Genomic DNA, 26,771 nt, shown 5'->3' with positions numbered 1-26,771 from the left:
ATGTCCTAACAATAACCTATTTTCTACACTTTCAATTTAGCAACCACCACCTATCCTTCCCAGATAACTTCATCATCTCAATTGTACCATGTTATTACATTTACCATGTGATGCTATCTTAAAGTTTTAATCATAAATATCTTCAACTTTCACCATACAGATTCTATGTTATGATTTGTTTTATCAAGTGAGCCATATTTTTCATCATGAGGCTCCCCTTTCTTAGCACATCTTCTCTCGCTGCAATAGGTGTTGATATTCCTTATGATCTCACATCACTACCATATCCAAAACCAATTCATATATAGTAAAATATGACTATGTAATCTACTAAACAATCATTAATACTCAATCATAAAATTCTTCATTGTAGTATATTTAACCTTTTTTCACAAAACCTCAAATTTTCCCACACACACATCTATCCATCATTTTCCACTATCATTCACAATTATAGAATGAAATTCATTTTTTGTTCACATGTTAATTACCATCACTCATCATTAAATAATGAAATCATAAGTTTAAAGTTACAAACCATTGTGTTGTTACTCATGGCCTCATGCACATAATTCATCCCTACATTATTTTGTAGAATGTGTTGTCCTATGTCATGTATTCCACCATGATTATTTTGGAAGGTCAAACCAATGCCTCGACACATCATTTAGACACCTCTAAAACACTTGATCAACCCTCTACATACCTTATTCCCAACCCAACGCAATACTAGGCACACACCCCTTCTTTGTTAAACATTCCCTCCGACGTACCCTCCTTATAGGTTTTGTTTAGTGTTGGCGAGAAGGTTGCAGTCTAGAGTCCAATTGTGTAGGGAGGCCACATGGAAAATTTTTTAGTGCTATATTCTTTCTGTATCCATCATCAATATGACCTAGCATATGGTTTAGTTCTATTGGAAGTCACCTTCACCCCGCCTTGCATTTAATTAATGCAAATCACACAAGCATGCAATTCTTAATGTATCTTCATAATTTTTTATTTTAAAATATGAAATTTCAATTCACTACTTATATATGTGGTTGTACTTTGCTTCACAAGGATTCCATAGGCATATCTCATTGTTTACTCAGATACACCTAATTCCTTCATGATCCCAAAGATCACGTGACATGAATTCTTCCACAATAGATCTTTGTTTTCTCATAATTAGCGCTTTACTTTATATGCCTTCATGGTCATGATAAAGTTATGAATATATGCGTTTCTATTATCATAATGGCTTATAGATTTATTTACATGAATATGTATGGTTGCTTGATATGCTTCAGCTAACTTGTTATACTATGTGATTTCACGTATCTAACATGTCATGAATATCATGGACTAATGCCTTGCTGAAGGCTGCTGACTCCTTCTTGAAATAAGGAAGCAGTCAGGTGTATGGATGCTTTAATTTCCTTGGTAGGATACATCATGTGATTTCATTTAATGCTTTAAAAAAGAAAATCTATTTTCATGGTCATGAATGACTGATTGTACTAAGCTAGACCATTATAGTGGGTGACTTTCATTAGAGGATATGTTATGAATATCATGGACCCATGTCCATCTAAGGTTGTTGATTGTCTGTTATGGTAAAGGATTATGATTGGTGCAATATGTGACAAGTCAATAGAACTAATAGTGTTGGCTTGGAAAATTCCTTGTGATCTTGTATGATGTTTTCATAGTTGAATTTATAGAATGGATAGATATGTGGAGCATATTATGGTTATGCATAATGTTTATATTTCTTAGTGATTAGATAAGGGTTTCATCCATGTAGAATGGCATTTTGAGAAACACCTTACTTCAAGGAAAACAATGGCCAAGTCCCTTTAAGATTTCATAGTTTGTAAGTCTATGTATATCATAAGTCAGATTTTGTATCTATGGTCAGATGGGTTATTAGTAGGAAAATGTCTTTGGGTTCGATACGTTTCTAGAAATTTTTCATCCAGTGCATCCATATATACAAAATGGGCAAATACACTTGAGTGCACATCCAGATATACAAAATGGAAGGATATTTAAATGATTTGAAAATGTATCTAAGATCTAAGTGATTTGGGAGTTTGTGCATAATAAAAAATATTTTCTAGGTTGGATATGCATAAAACCATATTTACTACTTTGCGGATGTATTTGGGTGGGCCACAACATGGAGGAATAATTGTGTGGGGCCAGATTATGTCTACATGGGTGTATCTGGGATGGGGCCCAATGCGGTGGAATAATCGTGTAAGGACCATATATCCTTTGGAGATGTGGAAATCCGAAGGCTCAGGGGTCTGGGGTTCGGGGGTATGCCAAAGTGAAAATTCTAGTGCACTCATATTTTTCCCAAAACCTGGATATAATGTGAAATTGTTGAATTTCGCGAAGGGTCAAACCTTTTGGGACTCGCGAATTAAGATGAGGTGCCAAGTACCATGAAGACATGACTATGGTCGCATAGGTGCCACGATGAAATCATGAGTGATGTGGACTAATCAAGTTGAAGTAGCAAAGCCACTTGGGTGCCACATGGCAATTTCCTCTTGATGCGACAAGAGTTGATTGGTCAAACTTTAAAATGGCATAACTTTCAATTGAAGATCCGTTTGAGATCAAATTTATATCGTCGAAAAACAATTGATAAGATGAATGTAATGGTGGTATTTATTTTTGGTCTTGAAAATTTTAGAAAAAGAGGATTTTTGTAAACCCCGTGCTCACAGTGAGACCATGGAGGTCGGGTTATGTCATAAGTAACACCTGCCACAATGCAATATAGTTCAACGGGTGGAAGGGAGTGTTACATCAGAGTAAGTATATCGAGAAAATATTGCAAAGGTTTAATATGCAGGAAGGTAAGACGATGGATGTCCCTATTCCTATAGGTGTAAAGTTACTATAGATCAGTGTCCCATGACACATGAAGAGGAAGAGGGAACGTCTCGTGTTCCATATTCCAATGCAGTTGGAAGTTTGATGTACACAATGGTTTTCACAAGACCAAAACTTGCATATGCAGTGGGAGTACTTAGTAGGTATATGTAAAAACCACGAAAGGAGCATTGGATAGTAGTAAAGATAATTTTAGGTATATGTGCACTGCTAATTGTGGATTGTGCCACCAAGGAAGACCAGGTGTGGAAAATGTGTTGGACATACATGGATTTGTTAATGTAAGTTAGGGTGGAGATCTAGATTGTAGAAGATCTACAAGTGGGTATGTGTTAAACCTATTTGGAGGAGATATCAGGTGGATGAGCAAGAGATAGTTTGTAGTGGCTCTTTCAACTATAAAATCTAAATACATGGCAATTACTCATGCAAGCAAGGAAGCAATTTGGTTACAAAGATTATTTTCAGGCATGGGGTTGGTACAAAAAGATATAACGATAGATTGTGATAGCCAAAGTGAATTTTTCTTAGTGAAGAACCCTACTTATCATTCAAAGCAAAGGCATATTGATGTTCAATATCACTTTGTGAGGAATATGATTAAGGACAAGAATGTGTTGATGGAAAAGATGGACACTTTGAAGAATTTTGTAGATGCATTAATAAAATTTGTGAGCGCTGAAATCTTTTTTGGTACAAAGAAACAATAGGCATCATTGTTGATTGTGTACTCCTGTGGCACCCTATATGTAAAGAAAACAAAAAATGAGAGAATGTTTAGGGATATTTTCATAGTTGAATTTATAGAATGGATAGATATGTGGAGCATATTATGGTTATGCATAATGTTTATATTTTTTAGTGATTAGATAAGGGTTTCATCCATGTAGAATGGCATTTTGAGAAACACCTTACTTCATGGAAAACAATGGCCAAGTCCCTTTAAGATTTCATAGTTTGTAAGTCTACGTATATCATAAGTCAGATTTTGTATCTATGGTCAGATGGGTTATTAGTAGGAAAATGTCTTTGGGTTCGATACGTTTCTAGAAATTTTTCATCCAGTGCATCCATATATACAAAATGGGCAGATACACTTGAGTGCACATCCAGATATACAAAATGGAAGGATATTTAAATGATTTGAAAATGTATCTAAGATCTAAGTGATTTGGGAGTTTGTGCATAATGAAAAATATTTTCTAGGTTGGATATGCATAAAACCATATTTACTACTTTGCGGATGTATTCGGGTGGGGCACAACATGGTGGAATAATTGTGTGGGGCCAGATTTATGTCTACATGGGTGTATCTGGGATGGGGCCCGATGCGGTGGAATAATCGTGTAAGGACCATATATCCTTCGGAGATGTGGAAATCCGAAGGCTCAGGGTTTGGGGTTCGGGGGTATGCCAAAGTGAAAATTCTAGTGCACTCATATTTTTCCCAAAACCTGGATATAATGTGAAATTGTTGAATTGCGCGAAGGGTCAAACCTTTTGGGACTCGCGAATTAAGATGAGGTGCCAAGTACCATGAAGACATGACTATGGTAGCATAGGTGCCACAATGAAATCATGAGTGATGTGGACTAATCAAGTTGAAGTAGCAAAGCCACTTGGGTGCCACATGGCAATTTCCTCTTGATGTGACAAGAGTTGATTGGTCAAACTTTAAAATGGCATAACTTTCAATCGAAGATCCGTTTGAGATCAAATTTATATCGTCGAAAAACAATTGATAAGATGAATGTAATGGTGGTATTTATTTTTGGTTTTGAAAATTTTAGGAAAAGATGATTTTTGTAAACCCCGTGCTCATAGTGAGACCATGGGGGTCGGCTTATGTCATAAGTAACACCTTCCACAATGCAAGATAGTTCAACGGGTGGAAGGGAGTGTTACATCAGAGTAAGTATATCGAGAAAATATTGCAAAGGTTTAATATGCAGGAAGGTAAGACGATGGATGTCCCTATTCCTATAGGTGTAAAGTTACTATAGATCAGTGTCCCATGACACATGAAGAGGAAGAGGGAATGTCTCGTGTTCCATATTCCAATGCAACTGGAAGTTTGATGTACACAATGGTTTTCACAAGACCAAAACTTGCATATGCAGTGGGAGTACTTAGTAGGTATATGTAAAAACCATGAAAGGAGCATTGGATAGTAGTAAAGATAATTTTAGGTATATGTGCACTGCTAATTGTGGATTGTGCCACCAAGGAAGACTAGGTGTGGAAAATGTGTTGGACATACATGGATTTGTTAATGTAAGTTAGGGTGGAGATCTAGATTGTAGAAGATCTACAAGTGGGTATGTGTTAAACCTATTTGGAGGAGATATCAGGTGGATGAGCAAGAGATAGTTTGTAGTGGCTCTTTCAACTATAAAATCTAAATACATGGCAATTACTCATGCAAGCAAGGAAGCAATTTGGTTACAAAGATTATTTTCAAGCATGGGGTTGGGACAAAAAGATATAACGATAGATTGTGATAGCCAAAGTGAAATTTTCTTAGTGAAGAACCCTACTTATCATTCAAAGAAAAGGCATATTGATGTTCAATATCACTTTGTGAGGAATATGATTGAGGACAAGAATGTGTTGATGGAAAATATGGACACTTTGAAGAATTTTGTAGATGCATTAATAAAATTTGTGAGCACTGAAATTTTTTTTGGTACAAAGAAACAATAGGCATCATTGTTGATTGTGTACTCCTGTGGCACCCTATATGTAAAGAAAACAAAAAATGAGAGAATGTTTAGGGATATTTTCATAGTTGAATTTATAGAATGGATAGATATGTGGAGCATATTATGGTTATGCATAATGTTTATATTTTTTAGTGATTAGATAAGGGTTTCATCCATGTAGAATGGCATTTTGAGAAATACCTTACTTCAAGGAAAACAATGGCTAAGTCCCTTTAAGATTTCATAGTTTGTAAGTCTATGTATATCATAAGTCAAATTTTGTATCTATGGTCAGATGGGTTATTAGTAGGAAAATGTCTTTGGGTTCGATACGTTTCTAGAAATTTTTCATCCAGTGCATCCATATATACAAAATGGGCAGATACACTTGAGTGCACATCCAGATATACAAAATGGAAGGATATTTAAATGATTTGAAAATGTATCTAAGATCTAAGTGATTTGGGAGTTTGTGCATAATGAAAAATATTTTCTAGGTTGGATATGCATAAAACCATATTTACTACTTTGCGGATGTATTCGGGTGGGGCACAACATGGTGGAATAATTGTGTGGGGCCAGATTTATGTCTACATGGGTGTATCTGGGATGGGGCCTGATGCGGTGGAATAATCGTGTAAGGACCATATATCCTTTGGAGATGTGGAAATCCGAAGGCTCAGGGGTCTGGGGTTCGGGGGTATGCCAAAGTGAAAATTCTAGTGCACTCATATTTTTCCCAAAACCTGGATATAATGTGAAATTGTTGAATTGCGCGAAGGGTCAAACCTTTTGGGACTCGCGAATTAAGATGAGGTGCCAAGTACCATGAAGACATGACTATGGTCGCATAGGTGCCACGATGAAATCATGAGTGATGTGGACTAATCAAGTTGAAGTAGCAAAGCCACTTGGGTGCCACATTGTAATTTCCTCTTGATGTGACAAGAGTTGATTGGTCAAACTTTAAAATGGCATAACTTTCAATCGAAGATCCGTTTGAGATCAAATTTATATCGTCGAAAAACAATTGATAAGATGAATGTAATGGTGGTATTTATTTTTGGTTTTGAAAATTTTAGAAAAAGAGGATTTTTGTAAACCCCGTGCTCACAGTGAGACCATGGAGGTCGGGTTATGTCATAAGTAACACCTTCCACAATGAAAGATAGTTCAACAGGTGGAAGGGAGTGTTACATCAGAGTAAGTATATCGAGAAAATATTGCAAAGGTTTAATATGCAGGAAGGGAAGACGATGGATGTCCCTATTCCTATAGGTGTAAAGTTACTATAGATCAGTGTCCCATGACACATGAAGAGGAAGAGGGAATGTCTCGTGTTCCATATTCCAATGCAGTTGGAAGTTTGATGTACACAATGGTTTTCACAAGACCAAAACTTGCATATGCAGTGGGAGTACTTAGTAGGTATATGTAAAAACCACGAAAGGAGCATTGGATAGTAGTAAAGATAATTTTAGGTATATGTGCACTGCTAATTGTGGATTGTGCCACCAAGGAAGACCAGGTGTGGAAAATGTGTTGGACATACATGGATTTGTTAATGTAATCTAGCGTGGAGATCTAGATTGTAGAAGATCTACAAGTGGGTATGTGTTAAACCTATTTGGAGGAGATATCAGGTGGATGAGCAAGAGATAGTTTGTAGTGGCTCTTTCAACTATAAAATCTAAATACATGGCAATTAGTCATGCAAGCAAGGAAGCAATTTGGTTACAAAGATTATTTTCAGGCATGGGGTTGGGACAAAAAGATATAACGATAGATTGTGATAGCCAAAGTGAAATTTTCTTAGTGAAGAACCCTACTTATCATTCAAAGAAAAGGCATATTGATGTTCAATATCACTTTGTGAGGAATATGATTGAGGACAAGAATGTGTTGATGGAAAAGATGGACACTTTGAAGAATTTTGTAGATGCATTAATAAAATTTGTGAGCACTGAAATTTTTTTTGGTACAAAGAAACAATAGGCATCATTGTTGATTGTGTACTCCTGTGGCACCCTATATGTAAAGAAAACAAAAAATGAGAGAATGTTTAGGGATATTTTCATAGTTGAATTTATAGAATGGATAGATATGTGGAGCATATTATGGTTATGCATAATGTTTATATTTTTTAGTGATTAGATAAGGGTTTCATCCCTGTAGAATGGCATTTTGAGAAACACCTTACTTCAAGGAAAACAATGGGCAAGTCCCTTTAAGATTTCATAGTTTGTAAGTCTATGTATATCATAAGTCAGATTTTGTATCTATGGTCAGATGGGTTATTAGTAGGAAAATGTCTTTGGGTTCGATACATTTCTAGAAATTTTTCATCCAGTGCATCCATATATACAAAATGGGCAGATACACTTGAGTGCACATCCAGATATACAAAATGGAAGGATATTTAAATGATTTGAAAATGTATCTAAGATCTAAGTGATTTGGGAGTCTGTGCATAATGAAAAATATTTTCTAGGTTGGATATGCATAAAACCATATTTACTGCTTTGCGGATGTATTCAGGTGGGGCACAACATGGTGGAATAATTGTGTGGGGCCAGATTTATGTCTACATGGGTGTATCTGGGATCGGGCCAGTGGAATAATCGTGTAAGGACCATATATCCTTTGGAGATGTGGAAATCCGAAGGCTCAGGGGTCTGGGGTTCGGGGGTATGCCAAAGTGAAAATTCTAGTGCACTCATATTTTTCCCAAAACCTGGATATAATGTGAAATTGTTGAATTGCGCGAAGGGTCAAACCTTTTGGGACTCGCGAATTAAGATGAGGTGCCAAGTACCATGAAGACATGACTATGGTCGCATAGGTGCCACGATGAAATCATGAGTGATGTGGACTAATCAAGTTGAAGTAGCAAAGCCACTTGGGTGCCACATGGCAATTTCCTCTTGATGTGACAAGAGTTGATTGGTCAAACTTTAAAATGGCATAACTTTCAATCGAAGATCCGTTTGAGATCAAATTTATATCGTCGAAAAACAATTGATAAGATGAATGTAATGGTGGTATTTATTTTTGGTTTTGAAAATTTTAGAAAAAGAGGATTTTTGTAAACCCCGTGCTCACAGTGAGACCATGGAGGTCGGGTTATGTCATAAGTAACACCTTCCACAATGCAAGATAGTTCAACGGGTGGAAGGGAGTGTTACATCAAAGTAAGTATATCGAGAAAATATTGCAAAGGTTTAATATGCAGGAAGGTAAGACGATGGATGTCCCTATTCCTATAGGTGTAAAGTTACTATAGATCAGTGTCCCATGACACATGAAGAGGAAGAGGGAACATCTCGTGTTCCATATTCCAATGCAGTTGGAAGTTTGATGTACACAATGGTTTTCACAAGACCAAAACTTGCATATGCAGTGGGAGTACTTAGTAGGTATATGTAAAAACCACGAAAGGAGCATTGGATAGTAGTAAAGATAATTTTAGGTATATGTGCACTGCTAATTATGGATTGTGCCACCAAGGAAGACCAGGTGTGGAAAATGTGTTGGACATACATGGATTTGTTAATGTAAGTTAGGGTGGAGATCTAGATTGTAGAAGATCTACAAGTGGGTATGTGTTAAACCTCTTTGGAGGAGATATCAGGTGGATGAGCAAGAGATAGTTTGTAGTGGCTCTTTCAACTATAAAATCTAAATACATGGCAATTACTCATGCAAGCAAGGAAGCAATTTGGTTACAAAGATTATTTTTAGGCATGGGGTTGGTACAAAAAGATATAACGATAGATTATGATAGCCAAAGTGAAATTTTCTTAGTGAAGAACCTTACTTATCATTCAAAGAAAAGGCATATTGATGTTCAATGTCACTTTGTGAGGAATATGATTGAGGACAAGAATGTGTTGATGGAAAAGATGGACACTTTGAAGAATTTTGTAGATGCATTAATAAAATTTGTGAGCACTGAAATTTTTTTTGTTACAAAGAAACAATAGGCATCATTGTTGATTGTGTACTCCTATGGCACCCTATATGTAAAGAAAACAAAAAATGAGAGAATGTTTAGGGATATTTACACCCCCCCCCCCGCCCCCCCACACACCCCCACCCCCTTGGTCAAGGTTTATGTATGGGGATGAGAGCTCCCCTGTGTAGGGTTCGAGGTAGTGCCCTCAGAAAAAAAAAAAATTGTGTGTTATTTTTTCTTGCATTCGCTTTTGGAGGTTTTTTGGCCCACAATTTTCCCAATCACACATGGTGGTCATGCCCATGTTTTTATAGTTTCAATTATGGAACTATGATTTGATTGGAGGTTCATATGCAGTGGGATGTACATTGTATTGTAATACTATATAGAAAATATAATGAAAAAGAAGAGATTGTTGGTTTTCTTAAGTTTGGGTTTACAAGATAAAATGTCTATGTAAATTTGTGTTTACTATTATATTTTTTCTATTGATTAAGCATATGTCTATAGTGATTAATTATATAAAGTTACAAACTACAACTACAAGGAAGGGACTAATAAACAACATGGATTTTCCTCATATCTGGTTGTCCTAAAAGGACATCAACAAATTTGAGTGGGATAACATCACACAATACCTCTTCCTTTAAGGCCTTAATGCCATTGGACATGAAACAATACCAATGGTTGTGGATTTTTTGTCCCTAGCTCTACCAACCAATGGTGTATGGTTTGGAGTGTGGCACTATCAACAACTTCAATATCTTGATGACCTTGACTAAGATTACATTCTTTTGGCTCCCAATATCAACAATGAAAAATAGTGGGGTCCCATTCACCCATATCTATGAATGGGAGAGGCACTCCACTTCCTCATGCTACTTTGACTCTTTTGGTTGGATCTTTGTGGTCATGATGGTAGCATGTACTACATCAATAATATGCTTTCCTTTATCCATGGGGGCATCACTATGTGGAAATACCATACCACATGCATTCATATTGGGGGATATATATTGAGGAAAAAATGAAGAATATATTGATCATATAACAAGGGGTAAAGGGTTTTTATATTGACGGGTATAAAAAATGGAGCTCAAAGTTAATGAAAAAATATAAAGGGGTATAAAAAATGTTAATGAAAAAATGGATACCTACAATATCTAGTGAAAGTAGGGGTTTTGTAAATTGGGAAGGTGTATTGGGTTCATATTGGTAGGGGGTTAAATAATGTGTTTTTTATAGGTATTTGACAATATGTAGTCAAATTAAGGATATTGTTTATTATTCCATGAATGCATGTGATATGTCAAAGGTTCATTGAGTGAATCCCTCGTGCCTTTATCTTGCACTGAATTAGAATACAAGTTATATTTTTTTTTTTATTCTTTAATCCCAACCAACGATGATTGTTTCGAGAAAAATTCATTAGTGTTGTGCCAATGTATTTTGTGGAACTCATACTACTTTCCAATTTCCTTCTTTTTTAACGCATTACCATTCTTTTGTTGTTACTTGGGATGGTTTTCCTTAGGTTTTCTCTCCTTGCTCCATTCCCTGATCTATAAGTTAAGACTACATTTTCCATGCTTCTATTGTTGGACATACATGGATTTGTTAATGCAAGCTGGGGTGGAGATATAGATTGTAGAAGATCTACAAGTGGTTATGTGTTAAACCTATTTGGAGGAGCTATCAGGTGGACAAGTAAGAGATAGTCTATAGTGGCTCTTTCAACTATAAAATCTAAATACATGGCAATTACTCATGCAAGCAAGGAGGCAATTTGGTTAAAAAGATTATGTTCAGGCATGGGGTTGATACAAAAAGCTATAATGATAGATTGTGATAGCCAAAGTGAATTTTTCTTAGTGAAGAACCCTACTTATCGTTCAAAGACAAGGCATATTGATGTTCAGTGTCACTTTCTGAGGAATATGATTGAAGACAAGAAGGTGTTGCTGGAAAATATGGACACTTTGAAGAATTTTGTAGATGCTTTAATAAAATTTGTGAGCACTGAAAGTTTTTTTGGTACAAAGAAACAATAGGCATCATTGTTGATTATGTACTCCTGTGGCACCCTGTATGTAAAGAAAACAACAAGTGAGAGAATGGTGGGTATGTGTTATATTATGTGTACAACTTATATGCACATGAATAAAGGGGGGTGGGGGGTTTAGGGATGTTTACTGGCACCACCCGTCCCCCACCCCCTTGGTCAAGGTTTATGTAGGGGGATGAGAGCTCCCATGCATAGGGTTTAGGGTAGTGCCCTCAGAAAAATTTTGCGTGTTATTTTTTTTTGCATTCGTTTTTGGAGGTTTTTTGGCCCACAATTTTCCCAAAAGCAACTTTCTGGCACATGGTGGTCATGCCCATGTTTTTATAGTTTTAGTTATGGAGCTACGATTTGATTGGAGGTTCATATGTAGTGGGATGTACATTGTATTGTAATACTATATAGAAAATATAATGAAAAAGAAGAGATTGCTGGTTTTCTTAGGTTTGGGTTTACAAGATAAAATATCTATGTAAATTTGTGTTTACTATTGTATTTTTTCTATTGATTAAGCATATGTCTGTGTGATTAATTATATAGAGTTACAAACTACAACTACAAGGAAGGGACTAATAAACAACATGGATTTTCCACATATGTGGTTGTCCTAAAAGGACATCAACAAATTTGAGTGGGACAACATCACAAAATACCTCTTCGTTTAAGGCCTTGATGCCATTGGACATGAAACAATACCAATGGATGTGGATGTTTTGTCCCTAGCTCTACCAACCAATGGTGTGTGGTTGGGAGTGTGGCACTATCAAAAACTTCAATATCTTGATGACCTTGACTAAGAGTACATTCTTTTGGCTCCCATTATCAACAATGAAAAATAGTAGGGTCCCATTCACCCATATCTATGAATGGGAGAGGCACTCCCCTTCCTCAGGCTACTTTGACTCTTTTGGTTGGATCTTTGTGGTCATGATGGTAGCATGTACTACATCAATGATATGATTTCCTTTATCTACAGGGGCATCACTATGGGAGAAATATCATACCACGTGCATTCATATTGGGGGATATATATTGAGGAAAAAATGAAATAATATATTGAGCATATAATAGGGGGTAAAGGGTTTTTATATTGACAGGTATAAAAAATGGAGCTCAAAGTTAATGAAAAGATATAAAGGGGTATAAAAAATGTTAATGAAAAAATGGATACCTACAATATCTAGTGAAAGTAGGGGTTTTGTAAATTGGGAAGGTGTATTGGGTTCATATTGGTAGGGGTAAGTTTTTTAGAGGTATTTGACAATATGTAGTCAAATTAAGGGTATTGTTTATTATTCCATGAATGCATGTGATATTTCAAAGGTTCGTTGAGTGAATCCCCTGTGCCTTTATTTTGCACTGAATTACAATACAAGTTATATATATATATCTGTGTGTGTGTGTGTGTGTGTGTGTGTGTGTGTGTGTTTTCTTTAATCCCAACCAACGATTGTTTCGAGAAAAATTCATTAGTGTTGTGCCAATGTATTTTGCAGAACTCATACTACTTTCCAGTTTCCTTCTTTGTTAACCCATTACCATTCTTTTGTTGTTACTCAGGATGGTTTTTTTTAGGTTTTCTCTCCTTGCTCCATTCTCTATTCTATAAGTTAAGACTACCTTTTCCATGCTTCTATTGTAAAATATTTACAAACCCAAACTCCAACTAATCCCTCTACTTAATTTGTTTTCTTAATTTTGGTAGCATGTTAATAAGTGGCTCCTAGTAAGGATATATCCAAGAAATCCATCTTTGTTTGGACGTACCTGTGTAGGCCACTAAGTTACTTTAGAACTATGTATCACTCACAATCTTCAATACTTAGCTTTGAGTGTAATGTATGGGAAATATTGGTGTGCTCTAGTACTATCTAGTCTCTCTCATATCGTCGAGTTTGGAATCTTGTGTATTAATCATCATAGTTCCCTACAAGGTAGAGGTCAACCCAGAGGGAATCAAGTAAGGCTTCCCAAGTGGTTCCTACCTTGAATATTGTAGACTCATATTCGTTTTGTCTCTCCCAATAACCTTCCCACCAATATTTGATGTGGGGAAGGGGTTTTAAGAGTAAGAAGTTAACTTTTTCATTGTCATATTTTTTTTGAGTAGAGTAACAACCTTCTAAAAAATTAAACTATTTCTTCAAAACATATGCATCTATTTGCCCTTCAAAGAAAGGGATATAAAAAACTAACATGTACCTTGAATGGTTACACATCTTTGAAATCACCATTTGTTGAAGGTGCCTTAGCCATTTTTGGCAATCGTCAAGGGACTTGAGAGAAATTGTCCATCATCTCATTCCTTTACCATGTGAATGTTTCCTTGAGTAAAAAAATTGTCTGGATCTAATGATAGTGGTGCATATCTACTTATTGATTTTTCTAAGCCACCTAAATTTGATGATCCATCATTAGAAAGTTCAAAGATTTGTCAAGAATTTGAGGCACTTTAGCCCTTGCTAATGGTTATGTCAGGTTCTTATAGTCCTAATGAGATCTCCGAACTAAGTTGGATCCATATTTTCATTTATAATTCTTCCCTTAACATTCATCCATTGGATGTGAGCTCATTATTGAAGGACTTTAAACATTTTCAAGTTAATCCTCTTAATCCCCAAGATATGCTTTCTGATCAAATAAAGGTTTCTTGTTTGGTTAGTCCCTTTTCATGTGAATCCCTTGTATGAAACCCTAGATTTGAGAGCATATTTTATATAGATCCACACAAATTCAAAGCCTATCATCAAGACAAAGGTCATCTTGGGCTGGAGTATACCTCCTTGTTGAAATCTTTTGAGATTGATTATCTTCTTATCTCTCTTGTGCATGTTTTGAATTTAATCATCTTTTTGGCACAATATCTCTCCTTGAGTGATGGGAAATTCTTGAGTCATTCGGTGAATCAAAACCCTTTTGTTGATATTAATACTTGGTTTGATTTGACACATGTTTCCAATCTTTTGTCAACTTAGTATCCTAATTGGTTTCTTGAATTTACAATTTCAACAATTGTTTTAAATTCCCTAAGCTTTCAGATTGTCAGCTTAGTATGTAATCAGATGCAAAGGAAACCAATGGAAAATTGAGAGGCTTATTTGCTAATTCACCAATCCACACTAGTTTTGACAAATTTCTTTCAATGTGTCATCTTCCCACCAATGTGTCTAATGAGAGTTGTTTTACATCAGTTGATCTTGTTAAGTTCATCGATGTCTATGATTCATCATATCACCATCTTGACAAGATTTTTGAACAAGATCAGATCAAATATTCCTCACATGATTCTATTCGTGATTTAAATATGTGTGTAAGGTTTTCATGCTGATTAGTTTGAATATCACGATCCAATCCCCGAATGGTTAGATCAATCTTACTTGACAAGCTACATTGTAAATAATAAGTTTCAATCTTTCTTGATTTTTACAAACAATGAAATCATGGATGAATGTACTTTCACAATCAACCTTCAAGGATTGTATGATCGTCATTTCAATCAACAAGGTAAAGTTCGAGACTGGCTCAAAAAAGTCGATATGGCACATCTTTTTGCTGATAAGCAATACATTTAGTTCATTGTGCAAGCTTTTCAATTTGTTATCTTTTCTTTTACACATTGCTTTATATGGTTTTTAATTGTTCGTATCTTTGCATTTGTAGGTCGGGGCTAGTTATTGTGGCTAAATTGGGAATTTCATTACACTTAGCCCTAAGGTTCTAGCTGGGTAGGTTAGGAGTAGGTCTGGTTGTATTCTTGTTTCCCTTGTACACTCATCCTACACTTGATCTCTTTTAGCCTTTCCTTTGTTTTCTTACTTTTGTCTCGCATGTTTCTTTTCACTTCAGTTCTATATTTTTTTTATTTTTTTTTAATTTTGATCTTGTTTCATTGTTTTGTTATGTATTTTATTTTGTGTTTTGTTTAATAAGACTCTGCATGAAAGATGTTATTTTTGGGCTCAAAAGACAATGTGGTGAAGATTGAAAAGGGAAATTGTGATGAAAAACAATGCTTGGCTAATTTGTTACCCTTCTCTATTTGGGTTTACATATATTTAAATTCAGTGATGTCTGAATGGAAAATACAATCCATTCGAAAGGAGAGAAATGAGTAGAACCATGACACTCACATCTATTCTTGGATCCTCATTCCTAAACTTGGGATTTTTATTAAATGGTTTTTTGCATGTTAATCCAATCAAGTAGAGAAGGGAAAGGGGAAAATGAATAGCGAACAAATCAGTTTCAGAAGTATATATAACTATCTATGAAGGAATGACCTCTCTTTCTCTCAATAAGTCGGGATCCCTATCCCATCTTGGTGGTACAAATGCCGATAAAATGCCAATAAGCATATTGAAATAAAATAAAAAAAGGGTGAAAGAATAGAAAGGCTTCCTGTGCAAAGAGGTCAATCAAGAAACTTCACTAAGGTACTGAACATGCTCATTGGAAGCGAAGCAATGCCTGTGTTACTATAGTGACTTTTTTCGGGTTACTGAATAGGCTCACTGGAAGCAAAGCAATGCATGTGTTCCTGTAGTGACTTCATCGGGTTACTGAATAGGCTCACTGGCAGTAAAGCAACATTAGAGATGAAAACTAAGAATCTAATTATATTAAACTAAAAATTACATATTACCCTTCTCCTAGATTAAAAAAATTGTGATATGGAAAGCTTTATGAATGTGTTCAACCGAGAAAAGGAATAAAGGAGACTATATCTATAACCAAGTCAAATGGGGAAGCTGAAGTAACCCACATGATGAATACATACTTCCTTAAGGAATAATATTTTGTGCTCAAAGGATAAAACCTAAATAAAGAATTTGGAGCTCTACCAGTGTGTCACCAAGTGTTGATGTTGCATCAATCACCCTCCAAAATTTTGCCTACACTTGTATTTTGGAGCCTATTGAGGATCTTGTGATCTATTGTCCCATGGTCACTTCATGGTCGGTTGATGTTTTGCTAAGTGTTTAAGTATTCTTCTCAGATTCTAAGTGTTAAAGTCGCTTGCTCACATATTCTCATTCCTTGATAAATTCATTAATGTACTTCTTTCTATGCAGGATTATATCGGCATAATGCAATTTTTGAGAATAAGGCTTGCAGAGTCTCTAGGAATAGTGTTTGTGCAATGTTTTGTTACAGTGGTTCCGCAATCATTGTTTACAGTAACTGCAAAGTCCATAAGGATAGTTCATTATGCATCTTAAGCTGATAATCAATGTGCAACATCATTTGACATTCCCTCTCACTTTGGTTGCAATTGTACTTATATTTTAGTGAGTTTTCTCAATTGTCGCTTTAACGCACCTTTTCTTTCACAAGTGACACTTTCATTTTCGCGGCTATCAGTTTTTCTTGATTTCACTTTAATAAGTGTTATTTTCACTTTATATTTAGTCTATAATTTGTGGCTTTCACTTTCTTTAACTTTGCAAGTGTCGTTTTCGTTTTTCCTTACTGTCGCAAGTGTTGCTTTTAACTATTTTCACTCTTATTTTTGCGACACCTTCAGGCGTCACTGGAGGAATCTATAGAACACTCTTCCACATTATATGGTCTTATATATCACAATAATATGTGATAGACACATTCCTACAACTTAGCGCACTTTTTGGTCGCAATCAACACTTCTTTCGCAACTTGTGTTCTACGTGTCACAATGTTACATTTCAATTGCCGCTCTTAGAAATAAGTGTTACTTTGCTATCATTTCAAGGTGTGATTTCTGATCATGAGTCTTATGCATTACCTTGGATTTTATTGATGGAATTCATGTGGGCGATATGTGTTTTGGACTTTTTCAAATGTCTTTTACTCTCCTACTCCACTGGTCCCACACTAGACATTCTAAATCTCTTCTTGGTCTTCTTGTCAGGTGTAAGTTATGAAAGCATTAATCTTTCACCAGGTGATGAGAACTTCCTATCCATGAGCCTCATTGATCAAACCTTGACCTCCCAGACTTGGGCACTGATCTTTCTCAAGGTTAGCTCATATGATTACACATTGAGCACCTTCAAGGCATGGTCACTAGCCCTTGTTACTTGTACTGAATCACTACATTGAACCTTAATTAATTATTCCTTGTATATAACATGGATCACTTCTATTTTACAACAACGACCTTCTCCGTCTCCTTCAAATGACAAACTGCACAATACATAGGTTGCCTTTCCTTCATAGTGTAGTGAGAACCTTCTTGGCAAAGTGACTTGAATTTTTGTTGCTTACCTCAGACAACTGTGTAATCCTATCTTCTAGTGAGCCTCCATCAATACATTTAAAATTTCTAGTGGAAAGTAGGTCCACCTTTGAGCCACTATAACTCTCAACTACGCTAACATAGGAGACTTCCCCTCAAGCACTTCACATTGCGTAGTTGTAATGCCTAGTATTGCCTTCTCTACTGACATGAACCCCTCAATTCATCATGACTTTTTCTACCTTGTCTCCCTCAATTCATTTCACATTTATAGTGCACAATGAGGTCCTCCCCTAGTCACTGTGAAGCTCAATTACATTATCATTGTCTCCTTCTCCTTTAAGCCCTGAGCATTGTGCAATTTTAGTCAACAAGCTCATTAACCATGTCTCTTGCACTTTCTCACTATGCTAGACCTTGAAGAGCACCTCCTTATAGTGCATTTCACATTTCCAGTGAGAAGTGGTGTCCTCTCTCATCCATTGCTGAGCTCAACTATGCAATTCTATACAAGCCTTCGTCTCTTAGCCCTCACACAAGCCCATCACAATAAACTTATTCCATGAGAAAAGTAGGGATAAAATAGATGATTTTTTTACTAATCTTGCCTCATCATGAGTGAACTTGATTGGTAGGTTTATTACTACAACATGATAAGGTAGGAGAAGAAACAAACGAGCACTTGTAGAGAAGAAGCACAAAGAAGAACCATCAAGAAGACATGAAGATACCCTGTACCATGATAGACTGATGATATTTCATGATAAATTACAAGGTTCAACTATGATATAGAACATTTTGAGGGTGAAAATGAAGAACAAGCAAAGATCTATTATGAATAATGCAATACATAGGAGCAAGGAGATGCACTTGGCATGGATGCAACACAATGAAGTCTTATGTCATCATGGCCAACTCATAGTCTCTCAAAGTGTCATCACGTAGTCCAATGGTGTCTATGTACTTTTCCACATGATGTGGAATGTAATTATGTATTTTCAAGAAAATGAAAAAATGCAAATGTGTGGAAATCCAATAGTTACATGTGGAATATGAAAACTCAAATGTGGACCAAAGAGTCATAGAAATTCGAAGGTCACTTAGGAAGTCAAAGAGTCATGAGGGAAGCTCAAGAGTCACGAGGATATGAAAGGTCATTCCTCTTATAAATACACCTCATAACTCAAGAAAAGGGATTTTGGAGTCCTAGACTTTGGAGAGCTAGCCTTGGCTTCTCTATCTTAGCATAAGAGAGAAAATTAGTCTTGGGATAAGCAAGAAGTGACTTAATGTTCCATTATTGGAGCTAATGTCTCACCATTGTAACAATGTACTTGGATCTTTCACTTAATTATTAGAAGTTGTTGAGCCACATTTTCATGCATGTATCATGGATATTTTAAGACTTTTCCTTAGATTTTTGTGGTATATGTTGTGTTCATATGCACTAAATAATTTGAACTACTTTATTGGCTTTAGTGCTTATCTTGTTGAATGTGTGTTGTATTTTATTTAATGATCATTATGTCTAGGTAAACTACTTCGCTAGATAATTAATGAATCTTTCCATGCTCTCATGTATCTCTCTTAGGATAAGTACTATTACTTTCCTTCTAGAGAATCATTCTTTACCCCCCTTTCATAAAATCCTCCTTTTACACATTGTAATTGGTGTTTCTCAGTGTCAATTTACTTGTTGATTTCAAAGGATATGTGCATACTCTCTTATGTTATTCATTGCATCTAAGGAAAACCCTTGAGTTATGGTGGTTAGGCCGATACTTCAGATGGGGCTCCTAATCCCAACGGTGTGAGGTCTAATAGGGACTCCATATCGGGGATACCCCCTGTATGTTGGCAACATCCAACACTGTCAACAATACCCTAACCTCATCGGGGACATGTACTAAGAAAGAATAAGAAAAAAAAATACTTTGATACCACTTATCTTAGTTGTACAAGGAACAAAATGAAAGTTGTGAAAGGAAATGGCACACATAGAGACAAATATATAGTATAAAGCACAATAATATAGTGAAAGCCTAACTTGTATTAATAAATAAACTAGTAGAATAATGTAGAACGCTAATTGGATGGAATTGTGGTAGCTTATCTCTAAAGAGAGAGAGAGATGGAGGCTACACTTGTTCACAAAAGCTATTACAAGAGGTTAAAAGAATTTCATTTTAACATAAAGAAAAAACCATCAAGGTACAAAACCTATCCCTGGAAGATGAAGTGTCAAGACGTTTGTAAGACTTATGGTGGTTAGTTGGCACATCAACTTCCCAAGGGCATAACTTTTGCATGAAATCTCCATTTGGGGCTCAAAATAGCTCGCTACAAGGAATTATTCAAGGATTACAACTTTTGGTTGGGGCCAAGGAATGCCATGACAATCCTTAGCCCCTTAAATGGCCAAAAAATGTCACTTATGGCCTCAAAATGACCCTAGAAGCTTGGGACGCGAAAAGCCATAAACAATTTACCAAGATAAATAACTATTGCTGTAGTGGAAGAGGTGGTTAACCATCTATACGCACCCAAAGAAAAAATTAGGAAATACAAAGGAGCCAAATAGAATTTAGGCTTCAAAGAGGTATTATTTCATATGGTAACCAAGTGGAATTACCTCATGTATTATTTTATAGAAGCTAAGCATACACTTAAGGGATCTCTATCATATTTATGATCAAAATTAAGTAATATAAATTAGCTTAAGAGCCCATTTTAAAGTAGTACTATTTCACCTAGAAATCAAGTGGAAATTTGTCATGCATCAATTTATAAAAGTTAATCATACACTTATGAGCTCTCCATCATATCTATGATCTCCCTCACCTCCTCTAAGTCCTTTAGTAACAACAACTAGATATGCACTTAAGAGATCTCCATCATATTTAATTCTTTAACCTCCTCTAAGTTTTGCTATAACAATAACTAGATTCTTACCATTTCATACATGGTAGATTCATATGCCATAGTTTACAAGATTCATCCTTGTTTTTCAAAAACCACATATTCAATGTTTTCAAAGAGCGAAACCAATAATTTGTACTTTCTATTGCAATAATGTGATGTAGTTGGTCCACTTATGGTAATAATTTTAAGAGAGGGTCCCAACCTCACTTGGAAGTCATATAGATATATACTCTGTATAAATCCAACTTAGAAACCTAGTTCTTCTGATTCAATAATTTTTTCTATCCCCCCTACCTCCCTCCATTCATCTTAATGCTTTCTTCTTACATGTATAAATAAATCTCTATGTTATCATTTTTGAAGGGGTCATTAAACCTCATATTAAGTTCAGGAACTCATATTCTTTAAATGGGAAGGGAATCATATTATTAGTAAAAATCCCTTTCTAGTGCACAAAATATGTCTTTATAGGGTTTTAACATGTGCCTAAAAAATGATAGCAAAGGGATTTACAAATTCAACCCTGAGCCTAACAATGACAACCAAAAAATGAAATAAATAACAATTAGAGTTCATATAGAAGGAGGTTACTCAACAAAAGGAGGATAATTATGGTTGAATTTAGGAAAAAAATAAGGGAGAGAAAAATAGAGCTTAACCTAGAAAATTTCTAGAATAACAAAGACACAAGAGAAATGTTGAACAATGGTTACATGAAAGGCTAACCTCAAATAGTAAATAAATTGGGCCTAACAAAAACTCAAAATACAACAAAGTTGAGAATCAGAAGACTAACTAACTTAGAAGATGATTTACCTAGAAAAAGAGAGAAAACCGACTTATTAGTGCTACCTATAAGAAGAAGGTTCAACAACTAAAATGAAAACTTCATTTTTTTTCTCGCTTTAAGTATGTGTTCCTAGATCAAATTCACCCTTGATCTGACTCATCACATCCACTTTACATTTACTTAATAAATGACTTACATTATTTCAAACCCAATGCAATAAGAGAGAGTCTTATCAATTGCCAAATGTCTTATTAGTCATTCTATTACCAGTGAAGACTATAATTTATATAAAAAATGTAATATGAAAAGGAAAAAAATAACTAAGGGTTGAGTATAAAAACATATAGACACCTACATGAATATTACCACCATAAAGATATGCAAGAGACATAAACAAAGTTAAGTAGGTTAACGTGGTTCAAGGGAATGTTATCGAAAAAATGGGAGAGGCAATTACAAGAAGAAACTCTAATAAAAGGTCACAATTCAATACCCATATATCTTACTAGCAACAAAACCATATATTATACTTACTCACTTTTAACTTGATTTGTTTCCCTTCTTTCAATGCATGGCCATATTTATTAAGAGAAAAAAAAAAAATTTAGATTCTTCATGGTGTCATATAAGTGTTTAACCAAAGGTGAACATCAATTAATGCACTCAATGCATAATATTGAACTCATCCTTTAGATTCTATCACTATTTAATTACATGAAAGGTTGTTAATGCTATAACCAACATGTAGTACATTAGTGAACTAATTTTTCCAAATCAAAGATTTCAAGCTATTTAGCCCATAAGATCACTTAGTTGCAATACCAAACATTAGAAAAAATAACAAATGCCCAATCTATAAATTTATTAGCTAGTAAGAACTTTATTATTTTATCTATTTGACACCACCTTGGGAGAGTGGAACCATCAAATCAACTTCCACTCTACCTCATATGACAAATTATGGATATTTTTGTCATCATAGAACTTGGCTGTGAAAAAACCATCTTCTTCATCTACATAGAGCCTTTCCAATCACCATCATACTACCCCAAATATTCCCACCTAAGGTAAAACCTATTTAACATGTAAGCTCAACTCTTTGAAAAAGGCTTCAATACAATTAGTTCACATTGGCAATAATCTTGAAGTGACATTGCACTAACATTTGTTTGTTATTCTTGATGTTATTTGGCAATTTGCATGTCACAAGATCCTAAAATGTTCAAATAGTAAAAGGGACATATCAACCTCATTCTATGTGTTTGTTATTTGTTGTATAAGGGGAGGAGCTACTTCCTACCATGCAAGCTTATAAAACTACCATTTCCTCCGAGACCCAATTTCAATATCTCTTTAAAACAAGAAAATGTTTGTAAGCTCGACCCTTTGACAAAAGCTTCCATACAATTAACTCACATTGGAAATAATCTTGAAAGTGTCATTATACTAACATTTGTTTGTTATTCTTGATGTTATTTGGCAATTTGCATGTCATAAGATCCTCAAATGTTCAAATAGTAAAAGGGATACATGAACCTCATTCTATGTGTTTGTTATTTGTTGTATAAGGGGAGGAGCTACTTCCTACCATACAAGCTTATAAAATTACCATTTCCTCCATAGGAGCCCCGATTTCAATATCTCTTTAAAACAAGAAATTTTTTGTAAACTCAACTCTTTGACAAAAGCTTCCATACAATTAACTCACATTGGCAATAATCTTGAAAGTGTCATTATACTAACATTTGTTTGTTATTCTTGATGTTATTTGGCAAATTGCATTTCACAAGATCCTCAAATGTTCAAATAGTAAAAGGGACATATGAAGCTCATTCTATGTGTTTGTTATTTGTTGTATAAGGGGAGGAGCTACTTCCTACCACACAAGCTTATAAAACTACCATTTTTCCATAGGAGCCCCGATTTCAATATCTCTTTAAAACAAGAAATTGTTTGTAAGCTCATCTCTTTGACAAAGGCTTCCATACAATTAACTCACATTGGCAATAATCTTGAAAGTGTAATTATACTAACATTTGTTTGTTATTATTGATGTTATTTGGCAATTTGCATGTCACAAGATCCTCAAATGTTCAAATAGTAAAAGGGACATATGAAGCTCATTCTATGTGTTTGTTATTTGTTGTATAAGGGGAGGAGCCACTTCCTACCACACAAGTTTTTAAAACTACCATTTCCTCCATAGGAGCCTCGATTTCAATATCTCTTTAAAACAAGAAAATGTTTGTAAGCTCAACTCTTTGACAAAGGCTTCCATACAATTAACTCACATTGACAATAATCTTGAAAATGACATTACACTAACATTTGTTTGTTATTTTTTATGTTATTTGGCAATTTGTAAGTTACTAGATCCTTAAATATTCAAATAATAAAAGGGACATATGAACCTCACTCTGTGTTTATTATTTATTGCATAAGGAGGTGAGCTACTTCCTACCACACAAGCTTATAAAACTACCATTTCCTCCATAAAAGCCCCTATTTCTATATCTCTTTAAAACAAAAACAAAAATATTTGTCTAAATAACAATACATACCTTTATCATAAAATGTGATTATAATATATCTCCTTGAAAACCTTTAATAAAAATATGATTTCTTAGCATTTAGCTTCCACACATGGTGTTTTCGTAAAAACATTTTACTAAAAAATTATGATAATTTATAATAATTATGTTAAAGATTGTTTTAAGATAAACAAAACCTATAGGATTGATATCCAAATTTTTTATTTCTTTTTGGCTATCAAACCAGTTAATACCAAAAATAATTTTAAGTAAATTTAATTCAAATTATATAATCTGTAAAAATAATTAAAGAAAATTTTGCTAAAATAATAAATATATTATTAAGGAAAATTGAATTATCCGGAGAAAAGAAAAATCCACCGAACTATCCATGCTATTGCTATGTTCAATAGAAAAATCCCAATAATTCTTTTAAAAAAAATTACATTTCAGACGTATTGGTTTCAAATAAGTGACGGAAGATTTACATAGTTGGAAGGGAAATATCTAACTATCTAATTTAGTTTCCAATTTCCCTGAGCATTCATAAAACCATTTTAATTTATAGAACGCTATTTCAAAAAACAAATCATAGTGTACGAAAGCTTTGATGTCAACTTACTTGGGTCTTTTGGAAGCCATAGTCTCCGATACCAGGGCTCCGTAAGTTTTGTCTTCCAAACAACCACTCCAAGTAGCATTAACAGCGCCACCACAACCGCAACAGCAATTGTTAATCCTAATATTTCTGGTAAGTGAGAGCGCTTCTTTCCTGCAAGTAACAAGAATCATGGGTACTCCTAAATGAGCAAATTTTCGCAACAATAATGTGTTCACTAATAAATGTTAGTGGTCGGGTATCCTTTTCTGATTAATTTTGTTTAAAATTTTGTGGAGACTATTTTCATCATAAATTTGAATACTTTTTGGTGGTATGACAATTTTTAGGTTGTAGACAATTTTTCGTTGATGGATAATATAATTTTTTTATGGCATGGATTTTTTTACCATAAATTTGATTGATTGGTGTAATTTGCAGAATTCTATTACTCCAAAAATTGAAAAACACATTTGTGTAATTTGATTGGTGTAATTTGCAGAATTCTATTACTCCAAAAATCGAAAAATACATTTATGTAATTTACAAAATTCAATTGCTCCCAGAATTCAAAAACACATTTAAATAACAAAAGATCAAAATCTAAGTTAAAATTCTATTGGAAAAGAACACATAACCTATTAATATTAATAAATTTAAACTGTGAACAAAACGAATATGAAATGCATGAGGATACCTTTTGAAGGGGCTGATGCTATGGGCACAAGATTAGAATCGCTATAAAACTTGTAAATCTCATAACGAAGTAGGCAATTATCAGACATGGCGATTCCTCCCACGGAACTATTCTGACAAGTGGTCAAATTTTGGTACTGAATGTCCAGACACCATCTACAATCCTTCATATTAACATATCTCCAGCACTGAGCAAGAGAATAGACGGTATCATTACTTAAAATTCTGAAACCAATGTTACTGGAAATAGCTTCGTTCACAGTTGTGGTCAAGAGAGGGTTAATCACCCCATTGAGGTTCTTGAGGGCTCCGCTGTTCTGAATATTACAGATAAGCTGGAAGTCCCCTGATTCATTTGTTGGCGATTTTGAGTAGAAATCATAGGTGTCGTATCTCAGAAAGCATCCATTGAGATGAGCAGTTGCAGAAACATTTGGACAGAGTTGAAGAATTGCCTGTTTACCGTATGAGGCGCATGCCGCACAGGCAGAGGCATTGATACCTCCCCAGCACTCAGCCAGACCATAGACACCACCAGAAGATGAAGTATTGTAGCCCGTTTCAGGGACATTTTGGATCAATGAATTGAGGACCAAGTTCAGGCTCGCTCCCAAATCACCGGTATTTACATAATTGCTACTGCCACATGTGTATTTCAACAGCAAATTTGAATCCCCTGTCGTCGACTGGGCTGATGCTAATCTTTGCAGCAGCAGCACCAACGAAACGAAATATTTCCAGTTTGCAGTGGAATTCATTGTTTCCTTTGTTTGGACGGGGCCTGCAACTGAACCGAATGGAATCTATGAATGATAGATGGATCGATTACATCGCTACGACTTGGGAGGCCAGGCTTGAAACGTGACGGATGGGACAGCTTACTGGCCAACAAATAGGTACATTAAATAAGAGGGGCTAAAGTGTATTACCAGAATCCCAGAGGGACAAGACAATAAGAGGGTTGAGTCGCTTTCGCAGATTTGAAGGTCTGATGTTTTGGTGGCAGTGGGCACTGTTTTTCAAGCTGGTAGTTTTCGGACGATGGGCTTTGTTGACTTTGAAGGCCCGAGTTATCCCGTTTGAGGTCGGCAAAAGTGGTCACTAAGACGACATACACTCTAATGTGATACCCACAAGATAGCTGTCCTAAGTGGGTGAGATGATGCGTGCTAAGTCTGAGTTAGAATTTGATCCTTATGGGTGTTGGGCAACTCATCATTTAAGATGGAAGAAGATCCATCAATTCATGATGGATATTATTACTAGAATTCGATTATTATAATGGGTTTAAAGAAGATTCATCAATTCATAATGAAAATCATTAAGGAATGAATTCATAGAACCAGAGAAGAGTGTGCAGGTGGTTCCAAGACAGAAAAGTAGGTCCTTTCGAAGGAACTCCTATACTA

The 26,771-nt window shown here is 35.2% G+C and overlaps 1 protein-coding gene across 5 annotated transcripts in view; it reads right to left on the bottom strand.

Moving 5' to 3' along the window:
• Positions 1 to 26,233, bottom strand: part of LOC149250900 (cysteine-rich receptor-like protein kinase 42) — a 254,373-nt gene extending 228,140 nt beyond the window's left edge. For 2 of the 5 annotated variants that reach the window (XM_089459267.1, XM_089459268.1), the window contains exons 1-2: positions 25,364 to 26,224; positions 24,691 to 24,840 (exon numbers count right to left, since the gene is read on the bottom strand). In XM_089459267.1, the coding sequence (XP_089315393.1) occupies positions 24,691 to 24,840; positions 25,364 to 26,120 (907 nt within the window). In that variant the 5' untranslated portion in view covers positions 26,121 to 26,224. Of the gene's footprint in view, positions 1 to 24,690; positions 24,841 to 25,363 lie in introns of all 5 variants that reach the window. The other 3 variants (XM_089459270.1, XM_089459272.1, XM_089459266.1) reach the window with 3 other exon arrangements.
• Between the last annotated feature and the right edge of the window lie 538 nt (positions 26,234 to 26,771).

This window comes from Pinus tabuliformis, chromosome 7, assembly GCF_031772625.1.
Source record: "Pinus tabuliformis cultivar Carrire ecotype Pingquan chromosome 7, CPIR1, whole genome shotgun sequence".
In the NCBI taxonomy this organism is placed as follows: domain Eukaryota; kingdom Viridiplantae; phylum Streptophyta; class Pinopsida; order Pinales; family Pinaceae; genus Pinus; species Pinus tabuliformis.
Note: the sequence above shows the minus strand (reverse complement) of the source record. Positions and strands in the feature narration are given on the sequence as shown.